Here is a 22,555-nt window from a genome sequence, read left to right on the forward strand (position 1 = left end):
TGGGTTAATACCCTGGCCTGAGGCGCCAGCATCCCATATGGGCACCGGTTCGAGACCCGGCTGCTCCACTTCCGATCCAGCTCTCTGCTCTGGCCTGGAAAGCAGTGGAGGATGGCCCAAGTCCTTGGGCCCCTACACCCATGTGAGAGACCCTGAAGAAGCTCCTGGCTCCCAGATCGGCACAGCTCCAGCCATTGAAGCCATTTGGGGAGTGAACCATTGGATGGAAGACTTCTCTCTGCCTCTCCTCTCTGTAATTCTGACTTTAAAATAAATAAATCTTTAAAAAAATAAAAATAGAAGGAAAGGAAAATTTACTGGACAACTTGCTTAACAACAGATTTAGCTTTTAGAATTACTTTCTTGTTTAGAAAAATCTTCCAAATGGAATGTGAAATCCATGAACAGCTGCAGACAAAAAAACATATCTAGATTAAGCCATGAAACAGTTAGTGGACCATAGTAGAGAAAACAGATGTATATCTCTGCAATGTAAGATGTTTACACTGCTACACTGGATTACAAGTCCATTAAACATCTGTAGCTAATTTGGGAGAGGAGATTCCTTTTTTGGTACCTCTCCATTGAAAATAGACGTAAAAAGAAACAAAAAAGTATGTGCTACAGCTTAAACATGGCTCATTCTAGATTTTCTGTAACCTTATAATGCCGTTTACAAAAACAAATCTTTGAAAGATGCTGTTTTTACAATGTTGGTTCATGAAAATGTGGCTACAGATTTATAATGGTCAAATATTTGCCAACTGCCCACTATTTCAGCCAAAGTAGGAGTATCAGAAAAATGGTGGATAAACTTTAGAAAGCACATTTGTCCCTTTTTTCATTATGTCATTATTTTTCAGGTTTTCAGCTCAGAAATTATAATGGCAACACCACAGTTAGGAGAGGACTTATAGAATTTAGAAGGGTATTTTTAGTTTACTAAGATGATTCAAAATATTTCAGCACAATCCCTCTTAAAGTCTTATATACAAATTTCATTAGAGAAATAACCATCCAGAGTTGACTGTGATAGAACTGCCAAAGAGTACTGTGTCTAATATCTAGAGCATTTAATACTATGGTTACACTTCAACTCCACTTACACTTAACAAAGAAATGTAGATAATACAAACACTTAAGTTACATCTTTGTTGTGAGTAAAAAGGGAAGTTCCTAGTTAACACTTCCAGGACATGCTGATTTGTTTCCCTTACTGAAGGGCTTCCATCAGCTTGGCTCTCAAACCAAAGACTCCTTTCACCTCAGGATCCAGTGGCTCAACACTGCCTGTGTAACAATGCCTTCTGAATCAAGCAGAGATCACACCTGATAGGCCTCCCAAAATGAAAAGTGCCCTTTATATCAGTTAGAGCCCACTTAGAAAAACAGAAGTAAATAGAGGACAATTGGGAGCAGGCATTTAACTTAGTGGTTAAGATGCATGCGTTCCATATCACAGTACCCAGGTTTGACCCCTTCTTTGGCTCCTGACTTCAGCTTCCTGGAAATACAGACCATGGTACGTAGCTCTGATGGCTCAAGGATTTGGTTTCCTGACATATAGATAGTTTGCCTGGCTACAGGATTTGCCCTGGCATAGTTCCGGCTATTGTGGGCTTTGGTGGAGTAAACCAGTGGATGGGAGTGCCCTCTCTCTCTCAAAAAGAGGAAAATGCAGGAAGTAAGTTATCCAAAAAGATAAAAGCTATGAGCATCATCAAGACTGTGGGGCAACCAGACTTTAGTAACCCCAGGAAATGATACCACCTATAGGTCAGAGGCAAAAGAAGAGGTAGCGCTGCAAGACCATAAGGACACAGCAGCATTGAAGCTGCTGGACTATGACAGTCCAGTCACCCAAGAGTGAGCTTTTGTAGCAACAAGACAAGTAATGTGAGAAGAGAAGAAATGCTCTGGTTTCTTCCTACTCTAAAGCTATAAGTGCTTCCTATTGGCTTCCTCAAACTGAGTGGAAGTCAGTTGTAAAAGGAAGCCTTCCAGGTTAGTCCACATTTGGTGCAGAAAAAAAACAGAAGGGAGCAAAAATGGATCTAAGGACAAAGACTAACACGACTTTCAAAAAGTTCATTCACATAATAAAGTCTCAGAAATTCACCTGATCCAGCTAGTTTCTTATTTCACTCATGAGACTAACTGGCTCCAAGACTTCAACTGCATATTTATACTTCTAGATTATCTTAGATTTTGAAATAAAAAACTCCCAGAACATCAATATCCAGAATACAGTTTCTGTGGTTAGGGCAAGAACTACTCAGCTAGTCACACTGCAATATCAGATATTGAAAAGCCTAAAACCGAGATAACAGGAAAGCTTTGTTCATAAGAAATGTTATCTAGCTCCATCACATCATGCTAATATGGATAATATTAGCGTATCAGTACCTCAAATACCATTAATCTTAACTTCTAAACATTTTAAAATAAATATTCTTGCTTACACAGATATTTTAAAAGCACAATATAAAGCTTTTTAATACACAGTTATTAATTCTGTAACAGCAGACTGCATCTGGGGGATTCCAAGATGGCTGACTAGGGAAAAGATGTACTGCTTCAGACAAGGCTAAAATAGCAGAAAAAAAAGCAAAGTGCATTTTCAGGGGGACAGTTGAAGAAAAGTTTGCAGTGGAAATTGTAGAGAAGGAAGAGGTACCTCATGGAGCAGTGTGGAAGGCACAGACCTGCAACAACTAATGTGGGAACCAAACACCTGCAGCCCAGAACTGGAGGATATGTCAGTTTTGGAGAGCAAGGTGAGAGCAGGCTGTGGCAGCCCATGCCACTGATGATATTGCCAGGAGAGCCTTGCAGACCACAGTGTCTTGAGTCCAGCCTGGAGTTCTAATGAGAGGTAGAGTATCTGCCTACTCCAGCAAAAGAAAAGAATGTTTCTTTCTCCCATCCCCACCAGGGCACATGGCAACTGGTGGGGAGAAAGTGCCATTTTGACCCCAGTAGTGGCTGCGGTGGCTCAGGTGGGTTTGTGTGATCAGGGGATTATACCAGTGGGAAAAACTGGTTTTCCCCACTGACTTTGAGTCTAGCTGGGAGGGTTGAGAAGGGACTGAGCAGCCATGTAGGACTGTGAGGTACCCCAATGCCCTCAAAATATCACAGGCTTCAGGGCTCAAATGGTTGAGGCAGAGCACCCACAGGCAGCTGGCTTTGGGAACACCTTTGCTCTCTCTGTGGATGGGACAGGACAGTGGGACAGTGAGGATCCTCAGCCTTGCATGTTATGACTGTGGGAACACTGTGACTGTATAAGGCATAGGGTATAGCTGGGTCTCTAGGCAATGACCGTGTGGGGTGCCAGAGGCCCAGAGCTCCCTATTGCCTAGAGTGAGTCATTGCAGAGTCTGTGCTCACCCTGAGGGCTGCACAAATCCTTCATGTGGTTCATGTGGCAGCACTGGTGACTACTGCACCCACTGTGGGCTAACCCCAGGCATTGATCACCTTGGAAGAGAGGGGAAGGTGTGAATAAACCAACAGATATGATCATGCCCTCCCCCCTGCTGAGTTTTTCAAGGTGTGCAAAGAGAGAATGGATTAGAAGGCTTTTTAGTGAAGTAATTACAGAAAACTTCCCCAATTTGGAAAAAGAAAGGGACATCCAAGTACAAGAAGCACATAGCACTCCTAATAGACATAACCAGAAAAGATCTTCACCACGACACAATGTAGTCAAACTTTCAAAAGTAAAACATTAAGAAAAGATTTTAAAATGTGCACGAGAGAAACACCAAACTGCCTTCAGAGAATCTCCAATTAGATTCACAGCTTTCTCATCAGAAACCCTATAGGGTAGCCGAGAATGGATAGATATAGTCCAAGTCTTAAGGGGAAAAGAATTGTCAACTCAGAATACTGTAACCTGCAAAGCACTCATTTAGGAATGAGAGGAAATAAAGACCTTCCATGACAAACAGAAATTCAAAGAATCTGTTTCCATTAGTTCTACCTTAAAAATGATGCTTAAGGATGTGCTACACACAGAAACATAGGAAGATATTCATCATTATGAAAGAATGTGAAGGTAGACTATCTCCCAGTAAAAGTAAAAAGGAAATCCAAAGCAAACAATAGAATATTTATGGGAAAATGGCAGGGCCAAGTCATTATCTATTAACAGTTATCTTGAATGTAAACAGCCTAAATTCTCCAATTAAAAGACATGGGCTGGTTGAATGGATTAAAAAACAAGACCCTTCTATTTGCTGCCTGTAATAAACATATCTCACCAACAAAGATACATGCAAGACTAAAAGTGAAATATGAAAAAAGTTACTCCATGGTAACAAAGTAAAAATGAGTGAGTGTAGCCATTCTAGTATCAGACAAAATAGATTTTAGCACAAAAGCTGTTAAAAAAGAAGGGTATTACATAATGATTAAAGGATTAATTCAACAGGAAGATGTGACTATAACAAATATATATGCAACCATAGGGCACCTAGCTATTTAAAAGAAATGTTAATGGATCTAAAGGGAGACATAGACTCAAATACAATAGTGACACCCCACATTCATCAATGGACAGACCAACTAGACAGGAAATCAAAGAAACAACAGAGCTAATCTACACTATTGACCAAATGGATGTAACTGATATCTGAAGAATTTTTCACCTGACAGTCACAGAATACACATAGGATAGACTATATGCTAGGCCATAAAGCAAGTTTCAGCAAACTCAAAAAAACTGGTCATTCCATGCATCTTCTGTGACCACAATGGAACGTAACAACTCAAGAATCTCTAAAAATATGCAAACACATGAATACTGATCAACATACTCCAGAATTAACAGTGAGTCACAGGAAATCTAAAGAGAAATAAAAAAATTCCTGGAAATAAAGATCACAATACAATATATCAAAAATTATGAGTTACAACAAAAAGCAGTGTTAATAGGGAAGTTTAGAACAACCAGTGCCTACATTAACAAATTTGAAAGACATCTAATATCAATGCACCTCAAGGACCTAGAAAAACAACAAACCAAATCCCAAATTACTAGGAGGAAAGAAATAATTAGAAAATAAGCAAAATTGAGGCCGGCGCCGCGGCTCACTAGGCTAATCCTCCGCCTTGCGGCGCCGGCACACCGGGTTCTAGTCCCGGTTGGGGCACCGATCCTGTCCCGGTTGCCTCTCTTCCAGGCCAGCTCTCTGCTGTGGCCAGGGAGTGCAGTGGAGGATGACCCAAGTCCTTGGGCCCTGCACCCCATGGGAGACCAGGATAAGCACCTGGCTCCTGCCATCGGATCAGCGTGGTGCACTGGACGCAGCGCGCTACCACGGCGGCCATTGGAGGGTGAACCAACGGCAAAAGAAGACCTTTCTCTCTGTCTCTCTCTCACTGTCCACTCTGCCTGTCAAAAAAAAAAAAAAAAAAAGAAAATAAGCAAAACTGAATCAAAAAATTGCAAAAGACCAGTGAAAGAAGAGCTGTGTTACTTAAAAAAATAACAAAACTGACATACCATTAGCCCAAAATAAAAAAGGGAGGGGCAAAGAGCCAAATTAATAACATTAGAGATGAAAAAGGAGATCTAACAGTAGATACCACAGAAATAAAAAGAATCATCAGGAATTACTACAGTCATATGTTGACAAATTGGAAAATCTAAAAGAACCAGATTCCTTGACACATACATCTACCAAAATTGTGTCATGAAGACACAGAAAACCTAAACAGACCAATAACCAAGATGGAAATTGAGTAATAAAGACCCTCCCCACAAACAAAAGCCAGAATTTTAAAGAACTAATTCTAATTCTTATCAAGCTATTTAAAACAATTGAAATGGAGGGAATCCTCCCATATTCCTTCTGTGAAGCCAGCATCATCTTAACTGCAAAACCAAAAAAACAACAAAGGAAGAGAGCTATATATCAATATCACTGATGAACACAGATGCAAAAATGCTCAATAAAATACTAGCTAATCAAATGCAACAACACACAGAAAGATCATTACCTGAACCAAGTAAGATTTATCCCTGGTATGTAGGAATAGTTCACCATTCGCAAATCAACAAATGTGATACATCACATTAACAAACTGATAAACAGAAATCATATGATAACCTGAAGAGATGTAGAGAAAGAATTTGATAAAATACAACATCCTTTCATGATAAAAACCTTAAGCAACCTCGGTATCTATGAAAGATTCCTCAACACAATCAAGGCAATTTATGACCAACCCACAGCCAGCACCTTATCAAATGGGGAAAAGTTGGAAGCATTCCCACTAGGATCCAGAACCAGACAAAGATGCCCATATTCACCACTGCTATTCAATATAGTCCTGTAAGTTTTAGCCTAAGCCACTAGGCAAGAAGAGAAATCAAAGGGATAAAATTGGAAGAGGAAGTAAAATTATCCCAATTTGTAGATGACATGATTCAAAAGACTCCACTAAGAGACTATCAGAACACATAAAAGATTTTGGTAAAGTGGAAGGATATAAAATTAATACACAAAAATCAATAGCCTTTGTATAAACAGACAATGACATGTTTAAAAAGATCTTCAAAGATCAATCACATTCACAATAGCTACAAAAAATGAAATTCCTTGGAATAAATTTAACCAAGGATATCAAAGATTTCTACACTGAAATCTATAAAACATTAAAGAAAGAAACTGAAGACACAAAAAAATGGAAAAATCTTCATATTTGTGCATAGGAAGAATTATTATCAAATTATCCATACTATCCAAAGCAATTTATAGATTCCGTATAATCCCAATAAAAATATTAATGACATTCTCCTCAGATCTAGAAAAAAGGATACTAAAATTGAGATGGAAACACAAGAGACCCTGAACAGTTAAAGCAACCTCAAAGCCAGAGGTATCACAATACTAGATTTCAAGACATACCCCAGGGGTATAATCAAAACAGCCTGGTACTGGCACAAAAACAGACTTGTAGATTAATGGAATAGAAGAGAAACTCTGAAAATCAATCCACACATCTCCAACCAACCTATCTTTGACAAAAGGACTAAAATCAATCCCTGCAGCAAAGAGTCTCTTCAACAAATGGTGCTGGGAAAACAGGATCTCCACATGGAGAAGCATGAAGCCAAGACCCCTACCCTCACACCTTACACAAAAATCCACTAAAAATGGATGAAGGACCTAAATCTATGACCTGTTCCCTCAAATTACTAGAGAATATTGGAGAAACTCTACAAGACATTGGGATAGGCAAAGACTTCTTGGAAAAGACTCCAGAAACATAGGCAATCAAAGCCAGAATAGACATACAGGATTACACCAAGCTGAGACACTTCTGCACTGCAAAAGAAAACACGAAAAGAATGGGAGAAAATATTTAGGTACCACACAACTGATAAAGGATTAATATCCAGAATCTATAAAGAGCTCAAAAAACTCAACAACAACAAAACAAACAACCCAGTTAAGAATTGGGCAGGGATTTGAACAGGCATTTTTCAGAAGAAGAAATCAAATGGCTAACAGAAACAGGAAAAAATGCTCTTTATCACTAGCCATCAGGAAAATACGAAACAGAACAACAATGTGGTTTCTCCTCACTCCAGTTAGAATGACTCTCATACAGAAATCAACAAACAATAAATGCTGGTGAGGATGTGTGGTAAAGGTACCCTAATCCACTGTCAGAGGGAATGTAAACTAGTACAGCCACTGTGCAAGGAAGTATTGGAGTGAAGTATATGGAGAGACCTCTGAAAGCTGAAAATAGAGATACCATATGACTGAGCAATCCCACCCTGGGAATTTATCCTAGGGAAACACAATCAGCATATGAATTAGTTATTTGTACCCCCATATTTACTGCAGCTCAATTCACAATAGTTAAGATAGAATCAACCCATATGCCCACCAACTGATGACTGGATAAATAAATTATGGTATATACACACTACAGAACACTATTCAGCCATATAAACAAATGAATTCCTGTCTTTTGCAACTAAATGGATACAACTGGAAACCATTATGTTTAGTGAAATAAGCCAGTCCCAAAAAGGCAACTATCATGTATTTTCTCTGTTTGTAGTATTTAACAGAGTACCAAAAATGGTAACGTACAGCAGTGAAACTGATATTTTGATATTCAATGATTGTTTACAGCCCTTGTTTCTTCTGTTGAGGAACAGTGTGTTTTTCTTCTATGTGTTGAACTCTTTACTTAGTGTAGGGTTAATCTATTAGTATGAAATAACCTCAAAGTAGATCGTTGTAAAAATAAGAGAGGAAGGAGGAGGAAGGGTGGGAGCACAGGTAGGCAGGAAGGTAGGGTGGAAAGTATCTCTATGTTCATAAATCTGTACATATGAATTATATGGAATATGTTTACCTTAAAAAATGAAGAAAAAATTAAAATTCTGTAATAGAAAGAGACCCTATGGGGTCAGCACTGTGGCACTGGCCTGAAGCGCCGGCATCCCATATGGGCACCGGTTCGAGACCCAGCTGCTCTACTTCCGATCCAGCTCTCTGCTGTGGCCTGGGAAAGCAGTAAAAGATGGCCCAAGTCCTTGGGCCCCTGCATCCTAGAAGAGGCTCCCGGCTCCTGGCTTCAGATCGGCGCAGCTCCAGCTGTTGTGGCCAACTGGGGAGTGAACCATCAGATTTAAGACCTCTCTCTTGCTCTGCCTCTCCTCTCTCTGTGTAACTCTTTCAAATAAATAAATCAATCCTTGGAAAAAAAAAAACAAACTATTTTTTTGTGATAAAAGATTGATTACATGACCTAACATCACAAAACAGTACATTTAGTATGACAGTAATGTTGCTAGCATCATATTGATTGATGAAATAGTCCTAATAAGTACTTATTAGTCCTTGGAGGGATTCAGGCAAACATTCAGGGCCTGACAAATTTAGAAAATAGAAAAATAGTAATTATTTGTTCTAATAAACCTAAAAAACTTTATTTTTTTTATTTTTTATTTTTTTGACAGGCAGAGTGGACAGTGAGAGAGAGACAGAGAGAAAGGTCTTCCTTTTGCCGTTGGTTCACCCTCCAATGGCCGCCGTGGTAGGCGCGCTGCGTCCAGCGCACCGCGCTGATCCGATGGCAGGAGCCAGGTGCTTATCCTGGTCTCCCATGGGGTGCAGGGCCCAAGGACTTGGGTCATCCTCCACTGCACTCCCTGACCACAGCAGAGAGCTGGCCTGGAAGAGGGGCAACCGGGACACTTTATTCTTTTTAAAAAAGATGATAAACAGCGAATTTACAAGTGCCTTTCAGAATAAAGTATCATGAAAAGATTATAGTTATTTTTAAAATAATGCTACCATTCTTCCACTTATCAAATATAATTAAATGCAGAAAAAGTGTTACCATATAAGTTGCTTTATTTTTATAAATGAAGAGTTTTTTTTTCTTCTGTGAATACTTACCATCCACTCAGAAATAATAACATCCACTTTTTCTACTGGAAGACGAACTTCTTCAATCTTTCCTTTAATTAGTATAATAGTATCTTCAAGTTTGTTTAGTCTGAAAATTATCATAATGAACTGGATTAGTAAATGAAACAGATTCTGAAAGGTAGTCAAATTACATAATTTCTTGCCAATGGTTCATATTTTGTGGAACAAAAAAAGTATCTTCAAAGTTTATTTTCTGGTCATCATAATTATTTTTCGGTCAGTCCTGAACACCCAAAAAGTGTTTCTGGTTGATACAGCAATACACTGAAGCAACATTTCAAACTGCTTCCTGAAAAGAAATCCTAATTTTATTAAGAATACATGTCAATAAAGTTAGTGTGTTTTTTTAAAAAAAGGAAGGTTACAGACAGATCAGAAACATAACAAATTTTTAAGTTTTTTTTTTAATTAATTTGAAAGGCAGAGTGGGAGAGATGAAGAGATGGGTGTTGGGGGGAGGAGAGTGAGGGGGAGAGAGAGAAAAAAAAAAGAGAAATCCTCCATCTGTTGGTTCACTCCCCAAATGGCTACAACAGGGACAGGCTGAGCAGGGGTCAAACACTTGAGCATTGTACTGTTTTCCCTGGGAGATGGAATGAAAGCAGATTCAAATCAGTGCTCCAATATGGAATGCTGGCATCACAGGTGGCAGGTTAAACAACTGCACCAGAATGCTGACCCCAATAAATGTATGGTTTAAAGAGAAGTACTATGTCAAAATGGTGGCAGAATTAGAAACCAGACACCCTTAATTTTAAATTCTTGTTCCTTTAACACTTCTCAGCTAAGTAATTATCAATGATTTTTTTTAAGCTCTGAGCTCTTGTGTAAAAATAGGTAAGCCCTGCCCTATTTACTTATAGGCTATTTCATTATGAATATCAAATATTTTTGAAATGTAATATTCAAATACCTACTGATGGAGTATTTGAAAAAACTTTGTTGGAAAGACTACCACTAGTGATAGCTTCAACTTTGTTGGTAAAAACTCAATAACCTAAGGAATTACTTCAGCACCTTAACAGAAAAGCAAACATGTATGTATTGGTTTCTTTCCGGACTCTGAATTCATCCCAAGATTTAGATCTGTATTCTTAGGCCAATACACTAATATTTCTTGATTACTGTAGCTTTAAGTTAAATCACAAAATTTGGTGCATATATCTTTTAATTTCTTTTTTCCCCCCTTAAATTTTTTAAAAATTTATTTTAAAGGCAGAGTAAGAGAGATTAAGAGACAAAGAGGGAGAAATACATTCCATCTGCTGGTTTACTCCCCACATGGTTACAAAACCTGGGGCTGGTCCAGGTTGAAACCTGGAGCTTCAACCAGGTCTCCCACATTGGTGCCAGGGACCCAGGTACTTGGGCCATCATCTGCTGCTTTCCCAGGAGCAATAGCAGGGAAGTGGACTGGAAGTGGAGTAGCTGGCACTCAAATCGGTATTCTGATATGTGATACAGGCATAGCGAGCACCAGCCTCAATTTTTTTTTTTTTTTTTTTGAATTCTATAGGCTATTCCAGGTCATTTGTGCTTCCATGTGTACTTCAGAATTAGCTTCTGGTAATCTTCTGCACTTGTCAGAGTTCATATCTTAACACATACTTTGTAAAATTCATCTCTAAATAACTGAGGGGTTTAGATATATGATATTCAAATTTTGATCTTGAATCCCTTGACTGTGATAATGGTTTTTTTTTTTTTTTTTGGTATTTTATATGTTCCTTAGGATTTCACATTTACATGATTATGTTATTAGGAAGTAAAATTTTATATCTTCCTTCAAATCTATCTCATTTCCTTTTCTTGGTGTTTTGAAGTTGCTAGATACTCTTGTACAATGTTGAATAGAAGTGGGAAGAATGGACATCCTTGTTTGGTTCTTAATTTTAAGGGGAAAGCATTAGTCAGTTATTATTAAACATGACACCAACTATAGGTTTGTTAAGTTTCCTTTTTTTTTTTTTTTTTGGTGTTTCTTTTTTAAAAGACTTATTTATTTGAAAGTCAGAGCTACAGAGAGGTTGAAACAGAGCACATGAGAGATCTTCCACCTACTGATTCACTCCCGCAAACAGCTGAAGCCAGGAGTTTTATCCGGGTCATCCATGTGGGTGGCAGAGGACCAAAACCTTGGGCCATCTTTTGCTGTTTTTCCCGGATCCCCACTGGCAGTGAGCTGGATAGGAAATAGAGCAGCCAGGACACAAACTGGTACCCATATGAAATGCTGGTACTACAGGCACCAGCTTTACTTGCTACACCATGATGCTAGTCGCACTGAGTGTTTCTTATGAATTGTAAGTTTTGAATTTTGCTAAGTTTTTTTCATCTACTAAGGTTAACATCTACTAAGGTTAACCACTCTGTATAATATTTCCTAATTAACAGTATTAATTCTTCATTAAATATAACAAGAAATGTCTTACCTGAGCCCAGAGTTTAATTTGTGGTAAGTTTTATAATTACCAACTTGCTTTCTTACTAGATTTCACTTAGTCAGTTATAGTATTTTTTAAGGTATTTTACCATTTTACCTAAATTGTCATAAATACGAGTATGCAGGTACTCATAATTCACCTACTCCTCAACTTATGTGGGGTTAAGTCCCCCAACACCAATAGTGTAACAACATAGTACAATGTGAAGTACTGGTTGTTTACCTTCCTGATCACACAGTTGAATGGGTGCAGTGTTCCCTGTGACTGCTCAGCACCGCAAATATCACATGGTATCCCAGGTAAAGCTAAAAATTTCATGCACTTTCTATTGAATGCATATTGATTTTACATCAAAGTAAGATTAAAAAAATTTTAAGTCAAACCTTTGAAAGTTAGAGCCTGTTTTCCCTTATTATCCTTTTGTCTGCAGGGTATGTAGAGATGTCTTCTTGTACTCAAAACTGTGATCATTTCTTCTTAAAAAGTGTAGATTTATCAACTTTCCTAATTTTTAAGAGTCAAATTTGTTTTCATTTTTTTACATTGTTTTACTTGGCAATTCATTGATCTCTGTTCATTATTTCCTTTCCTTTTCTTACTCAAATGTATTTTGCTTTTCTTTCTCTACAATTTTAAGATGCAAGTTTTGCTCATGAATTTTAAATCTTTCTTCTTTTCCAATATAAGCCTTAAAAATTTAGATTTCCTTCTATACATGCCTTTATTTGCATACCACGAATTTTGATACACTGTGCTTTGGTTTCAACTTAGTTCAAACTGTTTTCTAAATTTGCTTCCCTCAAGATTTCTCTTTTGATATGTGGGTTATTTAGAAGTGTGCTGCATAACTGCCAAATATTTTGGGAAATACCAGAAATCTTTCTGTAACTGTTTTATAAAATAATTTCAGTGTGGACAGAAGCTTAATTTGTAAGGTTTAAATTTTTTTAAATTTATTAAGACTTCTTTTAGTGTTCCACATGTAATCTGTCTTGATCAATGTTCTATGTGCATTTAAAAAGATGATCCTGCTATCTTTGGATGGAGTGTTAAATAAATATCAATTAAACCAAGCTACTACTAGTGTGCTTAGGTCTTCTATTGTCCAATTAATTTTACATCTCTTTTTATTGTATCAGTTGAGAGAGGAGCAGATAGCTCCAATCATGATTATAAATATATCTATTTTCCCTTTCATTTCTGTCAGTTTTTTATTTCAAATATGTTTAAAAAGTATTTGTTTTTATCTACTTGAAAGACTAAGTGGAAGGGTGAGAAACGGAGGGAGGGAAGTAGGGAGAATGAGGAGGGAAAAGAAGAGTAAGAAGTGAGTGAGAGGGGCCAGCACTGTGGCATATTGGGCTAAGCAGCTGCCTCTGATGCCAGCATCCCATATGGGCACCAGTTCGAGACCTGGATGTTCCACTTCCAATCCAGCTCCCTAATACACCTGCAAGAGCAGCAGAAGATGGCCCAAGTGCTTGGGTCCCTGCACCCACATGAGAGACCCAGAAGAAGCTCCTGCCTCAAGCCTAGCACAGCCCCAGCAGTTGCTATCATTTGGGAGTGAACCAGCAGATGGAAGATCTCTGTCTCTCCCTCTCTGTAACTCTGCCTCTTAAATAAATAAAAAATCTAAAACAAAACAAAACAAAACAAAAAAAACAAAAGAACCAAAAACAAAACAACAAAGAAAGGAAAAAAGAGTAAGAGAGGAAGAAGGGAGAGAGACAATCTAATACCCACTGGTTCACTTCCCAAATACCTGCATCAACCAGGGCTGGGCGAGGCCAAAGCCAGGAGCTTCCTTTGCATCGCAGGGGTAGATTCAAGTTTTTGATCCATCCTCTGCTGCTTCCCAGTATGCACTAGCAGAAACTGGATAAGAAGCAGAGAAGCTAGGACTCAAATCAAGTACTCTAATATATGAGATGTGGGCATCCCAAGTGGCAGCTTAACCTGCTGTGCCACAATGCCTGCCCCAGCTTTATGTATTTTGAAGGTTTATTAGATCATAATAGGCTAAGTGTTATATCATTATATATATTTCCTTAATTATTTGGTAACATGTCATTATCAAATACTATTCTTTATGCCAGATGGGTTTTTTTTGTGTGTGTTTGTTAAGATTTATTTATTTGAAAAATAGAGTTAGAGAGAGGAGAGACAGAACCATCCACTGGCTCACTCCCCAATGGTCCCAACAACTGGGTCTGGGTCAGGTCAAAATCAGGATCCAGGAGCTTCATCTAGGTCTACCACTTGTGTGGCTGGGCTCCAAGTATTTGGGTCATCATCTGCTGCTTTCCCAAGCCCATAAGTAGGGAGATGGATTGGACATGGAGCAGCTGGGACTGAAACAGCACCCATATGGGATGCCAGTACTGCAGGCAGCAGCTTAACCCATTTTAGTTTCCTTTGTATGATATTAATATAGTTATTCAAGGTTTTTCTGATTCAAGTTTACTTGATATATCTTCCCCCATTTTTTCACTTTTAACCTATAGTGTTTTTATATTTTCTTTTTATTCAATCTAACAATGTCTAATTTATTTATTTATTTTTATTTGAAAGATTTATGGAGAGAGAAGGAGCTACAGAAAGAAACGGAGAGGGATAGAGGGAGACGGAGAGAGAAAGAAAGAGAGGAATGGATGAGGGAGAGAAAGAGGAAGGGAGAGAGGGACAAAGAATTTTCTATCTGCTGGTTCACTCCCCAGATGGCCACAACGGCCTGGGCTAGGCCAGGCCGAAGCTAGCAGCCTGGAGTTTCTTCAGGGTCTCCCACATGAGGCAGGGGCTCAAGCACTTGGGCAATCTTCAGCTACTTTCTCAGGCGCATTAGCAGGGAGCTGGATTAGAAGTGGAGAAGCCGGGTCTCCAACTGGCGTAGCAGGAGGAGGCTTAACCTGCTATGCCACAATGCCGACCCCCAATAATCTGTTAATCTGTCCTTTAACTGAATGTCTGGATCAGACATTAGAAAATTAAGGCCTTTCAGATTATGATCCAGTTTTGTACAGACACAAACGAAGGAGATATTTAAAAGTAGTAGTAGCAGCAACAGAGATAATCCTCAAGGCTTAAAATATTTCCTATCCCACCATTTACAGAAAAAATACACCACATCATGCTTTAGACCACTGTGGAAGCACAGCAAAGAAAATTAAAGATGCAGTTGGAAGACTTAATCTAGAGTTAAATGGGTACCAGAAAAAGAGAAAGAAAAGTGGAAACATTTGAGGAGCTGTGGGAATTTTCTAGAACTGATAAAAATCATTCATACACAGACTAAAGAAATCTAATGAATCTCAAATTAAAGAAAAAAAAAAAACACCTCAGACATTACAATGAAACTTCGGGAAATCAAAGACGAAGAGAAAAGTCTTCAACAAAGACAGATTTCCTAAAATGGAGTAAGGGTTGTTCTAACAGGTCTCTTACCAACATCGATAATATAAAGCCAGAAGACAATGGAATGATACTAATGAGGAATTAGAAAAAGATTTGGAGATGTTTTTCTTAAATTGCCAAGTTACAAATATTTTAGACTTGTAGGGCTTATGGTCTCTTTTGCAACTATCCAACTATGTTCTGTCAAAGCAGCAAGAAACAACATGTGAACAATAGGGAATGGCAGTGGCCCAGCTTTATTTTACAAGATCAGTGTCTGGCTTACAGGCTGAAGTTTACTGACTCCATACTACAGCAGTTTCACTAGCAACTTACAAATTCTATACACAGAGGAAAATAACTATAAGAAAAAAGGCAAAATACATTATCTGACAAAAAAACAAAAAACCCAACAATTTGATTAAATCCAAAATACAGGCATTCTTTGGCCAGAGAAAGGAGGGTATTAAGAAACAAACTAGGGGGGCCAGCAAGGCAGCATAGTAGATGGGGCTGCTGCCTGCAGTGCTGGCATCCCATTGGGCACTGGTTCTAGTCCTGGTTGTTCTACTTCTGATCCAGCTCTCTGCTGTGGCCTGGAAAAGCAGTGAAGGATGGTGCAGGTCCTTAGGCCTCTGCACCGGCATGGAGGACCTGGAGGAGGCTCCTGGCTCCTGGCTTTGGACTGGCACAGCTCTGGCTGTTGTGGCCAGTTGGGGAGTGAACCAGCAGATGGAGGATCTCTCTCTTCTCTCTTTCTCTCTCTCTCTCTGCGTAACACTTTCAGGTAAATAAATCTTTAAAAACAAAACAAAACAAAACAAAACAAACCTAGGAAAAGGTTCTAATCTTGGAATGGCTGCCTACCCACCCTCCATATGAAGTAGCAAGACAGACTCAGAAACTGCCTGACAGACTGGTAGAGACCAACAGGCAGAGGAGAAAAGAGGGAAAATTTCCATTCTCTGGCTGTTAGCAGTGTTTCTAATAAACACCTGTCCTTTCACAGAGGAGACCATGGCAGGAGAAAACGCTTTAAGAACACCTTTTCTTCTCACTGAAAGGCCTTCTTATGCTTCTATGGCTGCCCAGAAAGATGAAGTACTCACCAGGAAAGTAATGAACTTGAAGCTGTGAGTTCCCGCAAAGATGACACAAGTAGCTGGAGAACAAGTTTGCGGACCCAGATTCTGAGTGTATTCAGTGAAAGAAATCAGATGTATATTACTGAGAAATACCAGAAAAGCCTGGGGAAGCACTATTGGCACCGATTCTAGGAATAACAATCAAGAAGCTGTATCACTCATTTTATATTACCTAACTAGAAGGGCTTACTCGGGTTGATGATCAATACCTAAGTGGTTGTGAATGGATGCTCCCAGTGGCATGACAATTTATCTGCTACTGAGAGTAAAAATGGGTTGCAGGACGCCTACCCCAATAGCAGTAACTGCCCCATTCTCTCCCATATCTACAAATAAAATCCTGCTGAAGCAACAGGGACTGTTAGCCACATGATGTTTTTGACATACAAAGAAAAGGATAATCAGTGGGTGAAAAGACTTGTGGACAAAACAATGATCAGCTCATTGAGAGGAGCTTCTTTGGATGGTTTTTGAAAAATGAAGTGAAAAAGAGAAGCTAAAAGGGATTTCTAGGGAGAAATTATTAACAAGCTGTGTAGGATACAGTACAAATCCTAGCAGTCAGTAGTATCTGAGTAAGCCTGTTGTTTTCATGAATGACTGCAGAAAACAATAAAATGAAAGAGACCTGAAAAATATATGGCAAGTAGGTATAGACTGAGGAGTAATAAATTAAAACAGCTAATCACAGGACCAGCTCTATGCTGTAGGGGGTAAAGCCGCATCCCATATGGGCGCCAGTTCAAGCCTCGGCTCTCCACTTCCCATCCAGCTCTCTGTTATGGCCTGGGAAAGCAGTGGAAGATGGCCCAAGTGCTTGGTCCCTGCACTGCATGGGAGACCTGGAAGAAGCTCCTGGCTCCTGGCTTCGGATCGGCCCAGTTACAGCTACTGCAGTGATTTGGGGAGTGAACCAGTGGACGGGAGACTTCTCTCTGCCTCTCTGTAACTGTGCCTTTCAAATAATTCAATCTTTAAAAAAACAAAACAAAACAGGTCATCATGAGGGACATTCACTGGGTGGAATTCATCTCCCTGTCTCTCTCTTTCTGCCTTTCAGAATGATGGAAAGGAGGAGGAGGGAGGGGGGGAAATGAAAAACAAACCTGAACCACTACTTCACAACATACACACAAAAAAATCAATGCCTATACATACTTATGCATATTAAATATCTGTTTTATGTACTTTTTTATATGTATATTTAAGATGAAAATTAAGTTCTTATCTAAGATTTTTCAAAAGGATACTTAACACAGTTGCTTCTGATAAGATTACTAAAGTAGCATAGAATTAGTTACTTATAATTAAGGCTTTAAAATCATAAACACTTCAAAGAGAAACAAAATGCAAGTTTCTTAAATGAGCAAAATATTCCCAATTGCCTAGAAAAATCTTCAGAATGGCCATGTTGCAACAAGATCCGTGTTTTCTAAGAGGCCATCTGCTCAGGCTCGTTACTGTCTGCTACAAATGCATCAGTAATTACTTGTTCAAATATGAATAGAACAGGAAAGATAGGATTTCAGGGAATACACAATAAGAAAAAGCTCCATAAATCCTAGTACTTTCATAATGAAAGAGCTCAACACAGATATCAACCACATAAATAACCTCTTTCCTAAGATTGTTAATCACCATCTGATTTTCCATTCATGAAAAATACCACAGATTATATTTAGTTTTCTCAAACGGCAACTCACTAAACCTTCCTTCAATATAAAAGCATCGTAAATGAATCCTATCTTTGGAAACACGAGCTGAAAAATCATAGCATAGCTTTGTTTGCTACAGAAATGATGTATATATTTAAAGAGCATTTGTATTGGATTATCTGAGAATTCCTTAAAAACTAAATTACCAACTTTTTCTGAGTGGAAATTTTGTTAGAACACACACTTTTTTAATGTCCACCTTAAAAGTAGCAACTGAACATTTACATAATGGTACAGGGACATCATCATGATTAATTACCATACATTGGGCTTAGAGACAAAGTGCATGCCCATAAGAATATGGTCTAAGGGAGACAGGACAGAAAGCAGGCAGGGCACTACAGGAGCTCATGTGATAAACCTCAGAGATATCTGAACTTGGCTAGGAAAACAACACCCACAAAGATGTTTAGAGGTCTGGAGGAATGCGAGTGCATACAGCTGCCTGCATGTGAATGTACGGGAGATGAATGGCAAGTTTTAACAACTATGCACAGCTTAGTTCAATGACAACAATACAAGGTAGTGCGCAAAGACAATGTTGGGAGGTATTCAGAGGTGATGGTAAGAAGTCTAGATTTTACTTAAAGACAATGAAGAGCCATTTCACAATCCTTAGATTAAGAAATATAGAATGAAATCTGTTCTCTGCTTTTGTACAATGTGACTTAGATAAAATATATGGTCTATTCTAAGGAACACAGGGATATTGACAAGTAAAGAGCATAAATATTATGCGAATTTATATGCAGAACACATCATCAAGTAAATGCTACTTAAAATAGTGACAAAAACAACTCTAAAGTTCACTTAGAAGAATACATGAATGATAACTGTGTTTTTAAAAAGCATATAAAGGAGTTAGAAATACCCTAATAGATTTGAAAATATAAAAAAGTAATAATTCTTTGGTTTCATCACTTTATTGTCATCCAAACACACATATTTATTACTATTTTGTTTCTGAAGTGCACTGAAATAACAACTTAAATTTTAATACAAAATCTAACAAACAAATGTATGCAGATTTTGGAGAGAATATTGGGGAACCAAAGATTCTGGTCACTTAATGGGAGGCAAAAATGTAATGCAATCATATTGGTGAAGATGTGACAAAGGACCCAATGGTCAGAACTCATCAGGAAAGGTGACAATGGAGGTGGTAGGAGGGAACCAACTCCTCAAGTGCAGAGGTATGTAAAGTGGGCCTGACAAAGGAACTAAACAAGTACTGAAGGAACTGTAAGCTGACATGGTCTCCCGCTCTCCTCTCTTCAAACAGAAAACCTGTATCAGTTCCTTACATTAAAGAATGTGGTCTTGGCCGGCGCCGTAGCTCACTAGGCTAATCCTCCGCCTTGCGGCACCAGCACACCATGTTCCAGTCCCGGTCAGGGCACTGGATTCTGTCCCGGTTGCCCCTCTTCCAGGCCAGCTCTCTGCTGTGGCCAGGGAGTGCAGTGGAGGATGACCCAAGTCCTTGGGCCCTGCACCCCATGGGAGACCAGGAGAAGCACCTGGCTCCTGCCATCGGATCAGCGCGGTGCGCTGGCCGCGGCGGCCATTGGAGGGTGAACCAACGGCAAAAGGAAGACCTTTCTTTCTGTCTACTCTGCCTGTCACACACACAAAAAAAAGAATGTGGTCCTCCAGTCACAAATGTCAACAAAATGCAAGGATCCCCAACCACAAGAAGCAGGGGCAGAAGTATGCACATGAAAAATAAATACAACAGGCAGTGAAAAACACAGGTCAGACCTGAACCCCCACCATGGCTACTCCATACACTGGCCCCACCCCAAATGCATCCTTTGTATTTTCTGGTGTGTGTTCTTAGGACACTTACTCATTCATTTACTCATTCACTAAGTATTTTATACCGATTACCTCCTATTTCCAGGTACCCTTCCAGGTGGATGAGGCATACTGGTAATCAGAAGAGAGAAAAATCTCTGCCTAAACTTTGGGAGCTTTTATTCCAGTGACGCTTACATCTCTGAGTATTTCATTTCTTGTGACCTAACACTTTTAAGACTATAGAGAAGAAAGAAGGATCTTTAAGAAGTTCATAAATTTGTATATCATGAAAAACTATGCATGATTTCAGATTTTTTTTGAACCAAAATAAACCTACTTTTATATTTCTTCTTCTTTTTTTTTTTGACAGGGAGTTAGACAGTGAGAGACAGAGAGAAAGGTCTTCCTTTTGCCATTGGTTCACCCCACAAGTGGCCGCTACAGCCAGCGCGATGCGGCCGGCACACTGCGCCAATCTGATGCCAAGAGCCAGGTGCTTCCTCCCGGTCTCCCATGCGGGTACAGGGCCCAAGGACCTGGGCCATCCTCCACTGCACTCCCGGTGCCACAGCAGAGAGCTGGACTGGAAGAGGAGCAACTGGAACAGAACTGGAGCCCCAACTGGGACTAGAACCCAGGGTGCCGGCGCCAGAGGCAGAGGATTAGCCTAGTGAGTTGCAGAGCCAGACTTTTTTTTTTTTTTTTTTTTTACACTAAATGTACCAGTCATCTCTGACAGCAGTATTATGGGTATTTTTTTGTTTCTTTTTATCCCAACACAAAAACTTCTTTTTTCCTTTCATCCTTTTTTATTTAAAGGAAAGAAGAACTGGGTGGGAAAGTCAGTCTGGCAGCACTAAGAAGAATGGGTAACAGAGAGCAATGGAAGGTAAGGACCAAGTACAAGCAACAGCTCAGTTAAATGCAGACACACGAATGCAGGTGAGGATAAAAGAATGTAAGCTAAGGCATAGATTTGAGAAACATTTAGGATACTCAATAAAATTCTTTCTCCAACTGATTTGTTGAGTAAAGGAAAAGGAAAGGTCAAGTACAAATCCCAGGATTCCGATATGATCTCTGAGAAGACAGTTAACACAGCAGGTTTGTTCTACTCAGTTGTTGCTTATTTCTGTGGCCATGGCAATGACTCTCCAGATAAAGTCTAAAAACCAGAACTCCTAGAACATTCACATAGTTGCTGGGTAGCAATTTACTGATCTGAAGCAGTGGGCAAGCCAGGTTAACATCATGCATGAAGTAAATATGAAAATTCATGATATGCACCTGGTGTCTTATTTGTGTTTACATCATGGCTGGTCACATGACAGGTATATTCCAGCATTATGTCTATAAGAACTATGAACACTTGAGACCCAAGCAACCTTCCCTGGATAGTGCTCCTCACATGTTTTCCTTAGGTTTGAAGCTGGGGATAAAAGCATAACTTGAGTGACTCTTGCAGAGAAGGAATGATGATGTGGGATTCTGCACCTGCCTCTCTGCCTCTGAGTGTCTTTCTTGCTGTTCATGTACTGCATCCTTTGCTGTAACACATATCGGGTGTGAGTACAGCTTTGTAGAGAGTTGTGTGAGTTTTTCCAATTGAACCACTGAACTAGTGGGTGGTCATGGGATCGCAAAGATAGTCTCACTGAGCAGACAGGAAATTAAGAGATCTTAGGGGTGGGAGGGAAAGAGGAAATAAAATCAGTTTCCTTACAACGTGCCTTGCTCACTTTCATGACTTACAACACAGTCATATGGCTTTTGAACAGAAAAATAGATGGTTTTACCATTTTAGCCACATCAGTGGTTCAAGATTCTCTTCAGCTTTAAGTCATTTTAAGAATTACTGATGGTATATTCTGGACACTATTGTGAATCTTATATGTAAGGCCTTTAAATATATGCAAAAGGAGTATTATGAAAAAATTATACATGAATTTCAAACTTTAATACACCAAAAACAAAGTGATCTTTTAATTCCATTTTACATGAGCTTTTGAACTATCCTTGTAAAATTATTATCTTCAGATACCTCAGTTCTACTCAAATACCATTACTAAGTATCTACCCTGTGCAGACACTTAGAGAAGTGCCGGGGATAAGAAGATGAAGAAGCTAAAGCTCCTGTCCTCAAGTCTGGAGAAGGACACTTACATAAGCACTATAACAGATCAAAATACTCCCTAGGCTTCTCTTAATCTTCCTTCCTAACAGTATTCTAGACACAGGCAATATAAAAGATTGCATTCTTAATGTCAAACTGAGATTGAAAGCACTGCATTGAGGCTATTAGATTTGAATGGATCAACTTTCTCATGAAAACTTCTCTGCAACAATCCATGAGTCTAACTAAATGAGTTATTCTATGCCCGTGTCAATGAGAAACCAAAAGCAGCCAGAGTAATGGTAAAAATATTACCAGGAGCTATTTCTGCTTCCTGAGGGTGAACACAGGATGCAATTGTCTGGCCACTGAATAGCTTTGCTATCCTTAGGTAAGTTTATGTTTCTGAAGTGATCATTCACTGCTCAGTTCAATGTAGAACAACAAGAACAATTTCTTTCCCTTCTATAAATCATTT

At 39.1% G+C, this 22,555-nt stretch overlaps 1 protein-coding gene across 1 annotated transcript in view; it reads right to left on the reverse strand.

Annotated features, from left to right (window-relative positions):
• PRMT3 (protein arginine methyltransferase 3) overlaps nucleotides 1-22,555 on the reverse strand; it is a 151,698-nt gene that overhangs the window by 88,578 nt on the left and 40,565 nt on the right. Inside the window, exon 10 of the mRNA XM_062198071.1 lies at nucleotides 9,438-9,537. Coding sequence (XP_062054055.1) covers nucleotides 9,438-9,537 — 100 coding nt within the window. The remainder of the gene's footprint in view (nucleotides 1-9,437; nucleotides 9,538-22,555) is intronic.

The sequence above is a fragment of the Lepus europaeus genome, chromosome 7, assembly GCF_033115175.1.
Source record: "Lepus europaeus isolate LE1 chromosome 7, mLepTim1.pri, whole genome shotgun sequence".
NCBI lineage: Eukaryota > Metazoa > Chordata > Mammalia > Lagomorpha > Leporidae > Lepus > Lepus europaeus.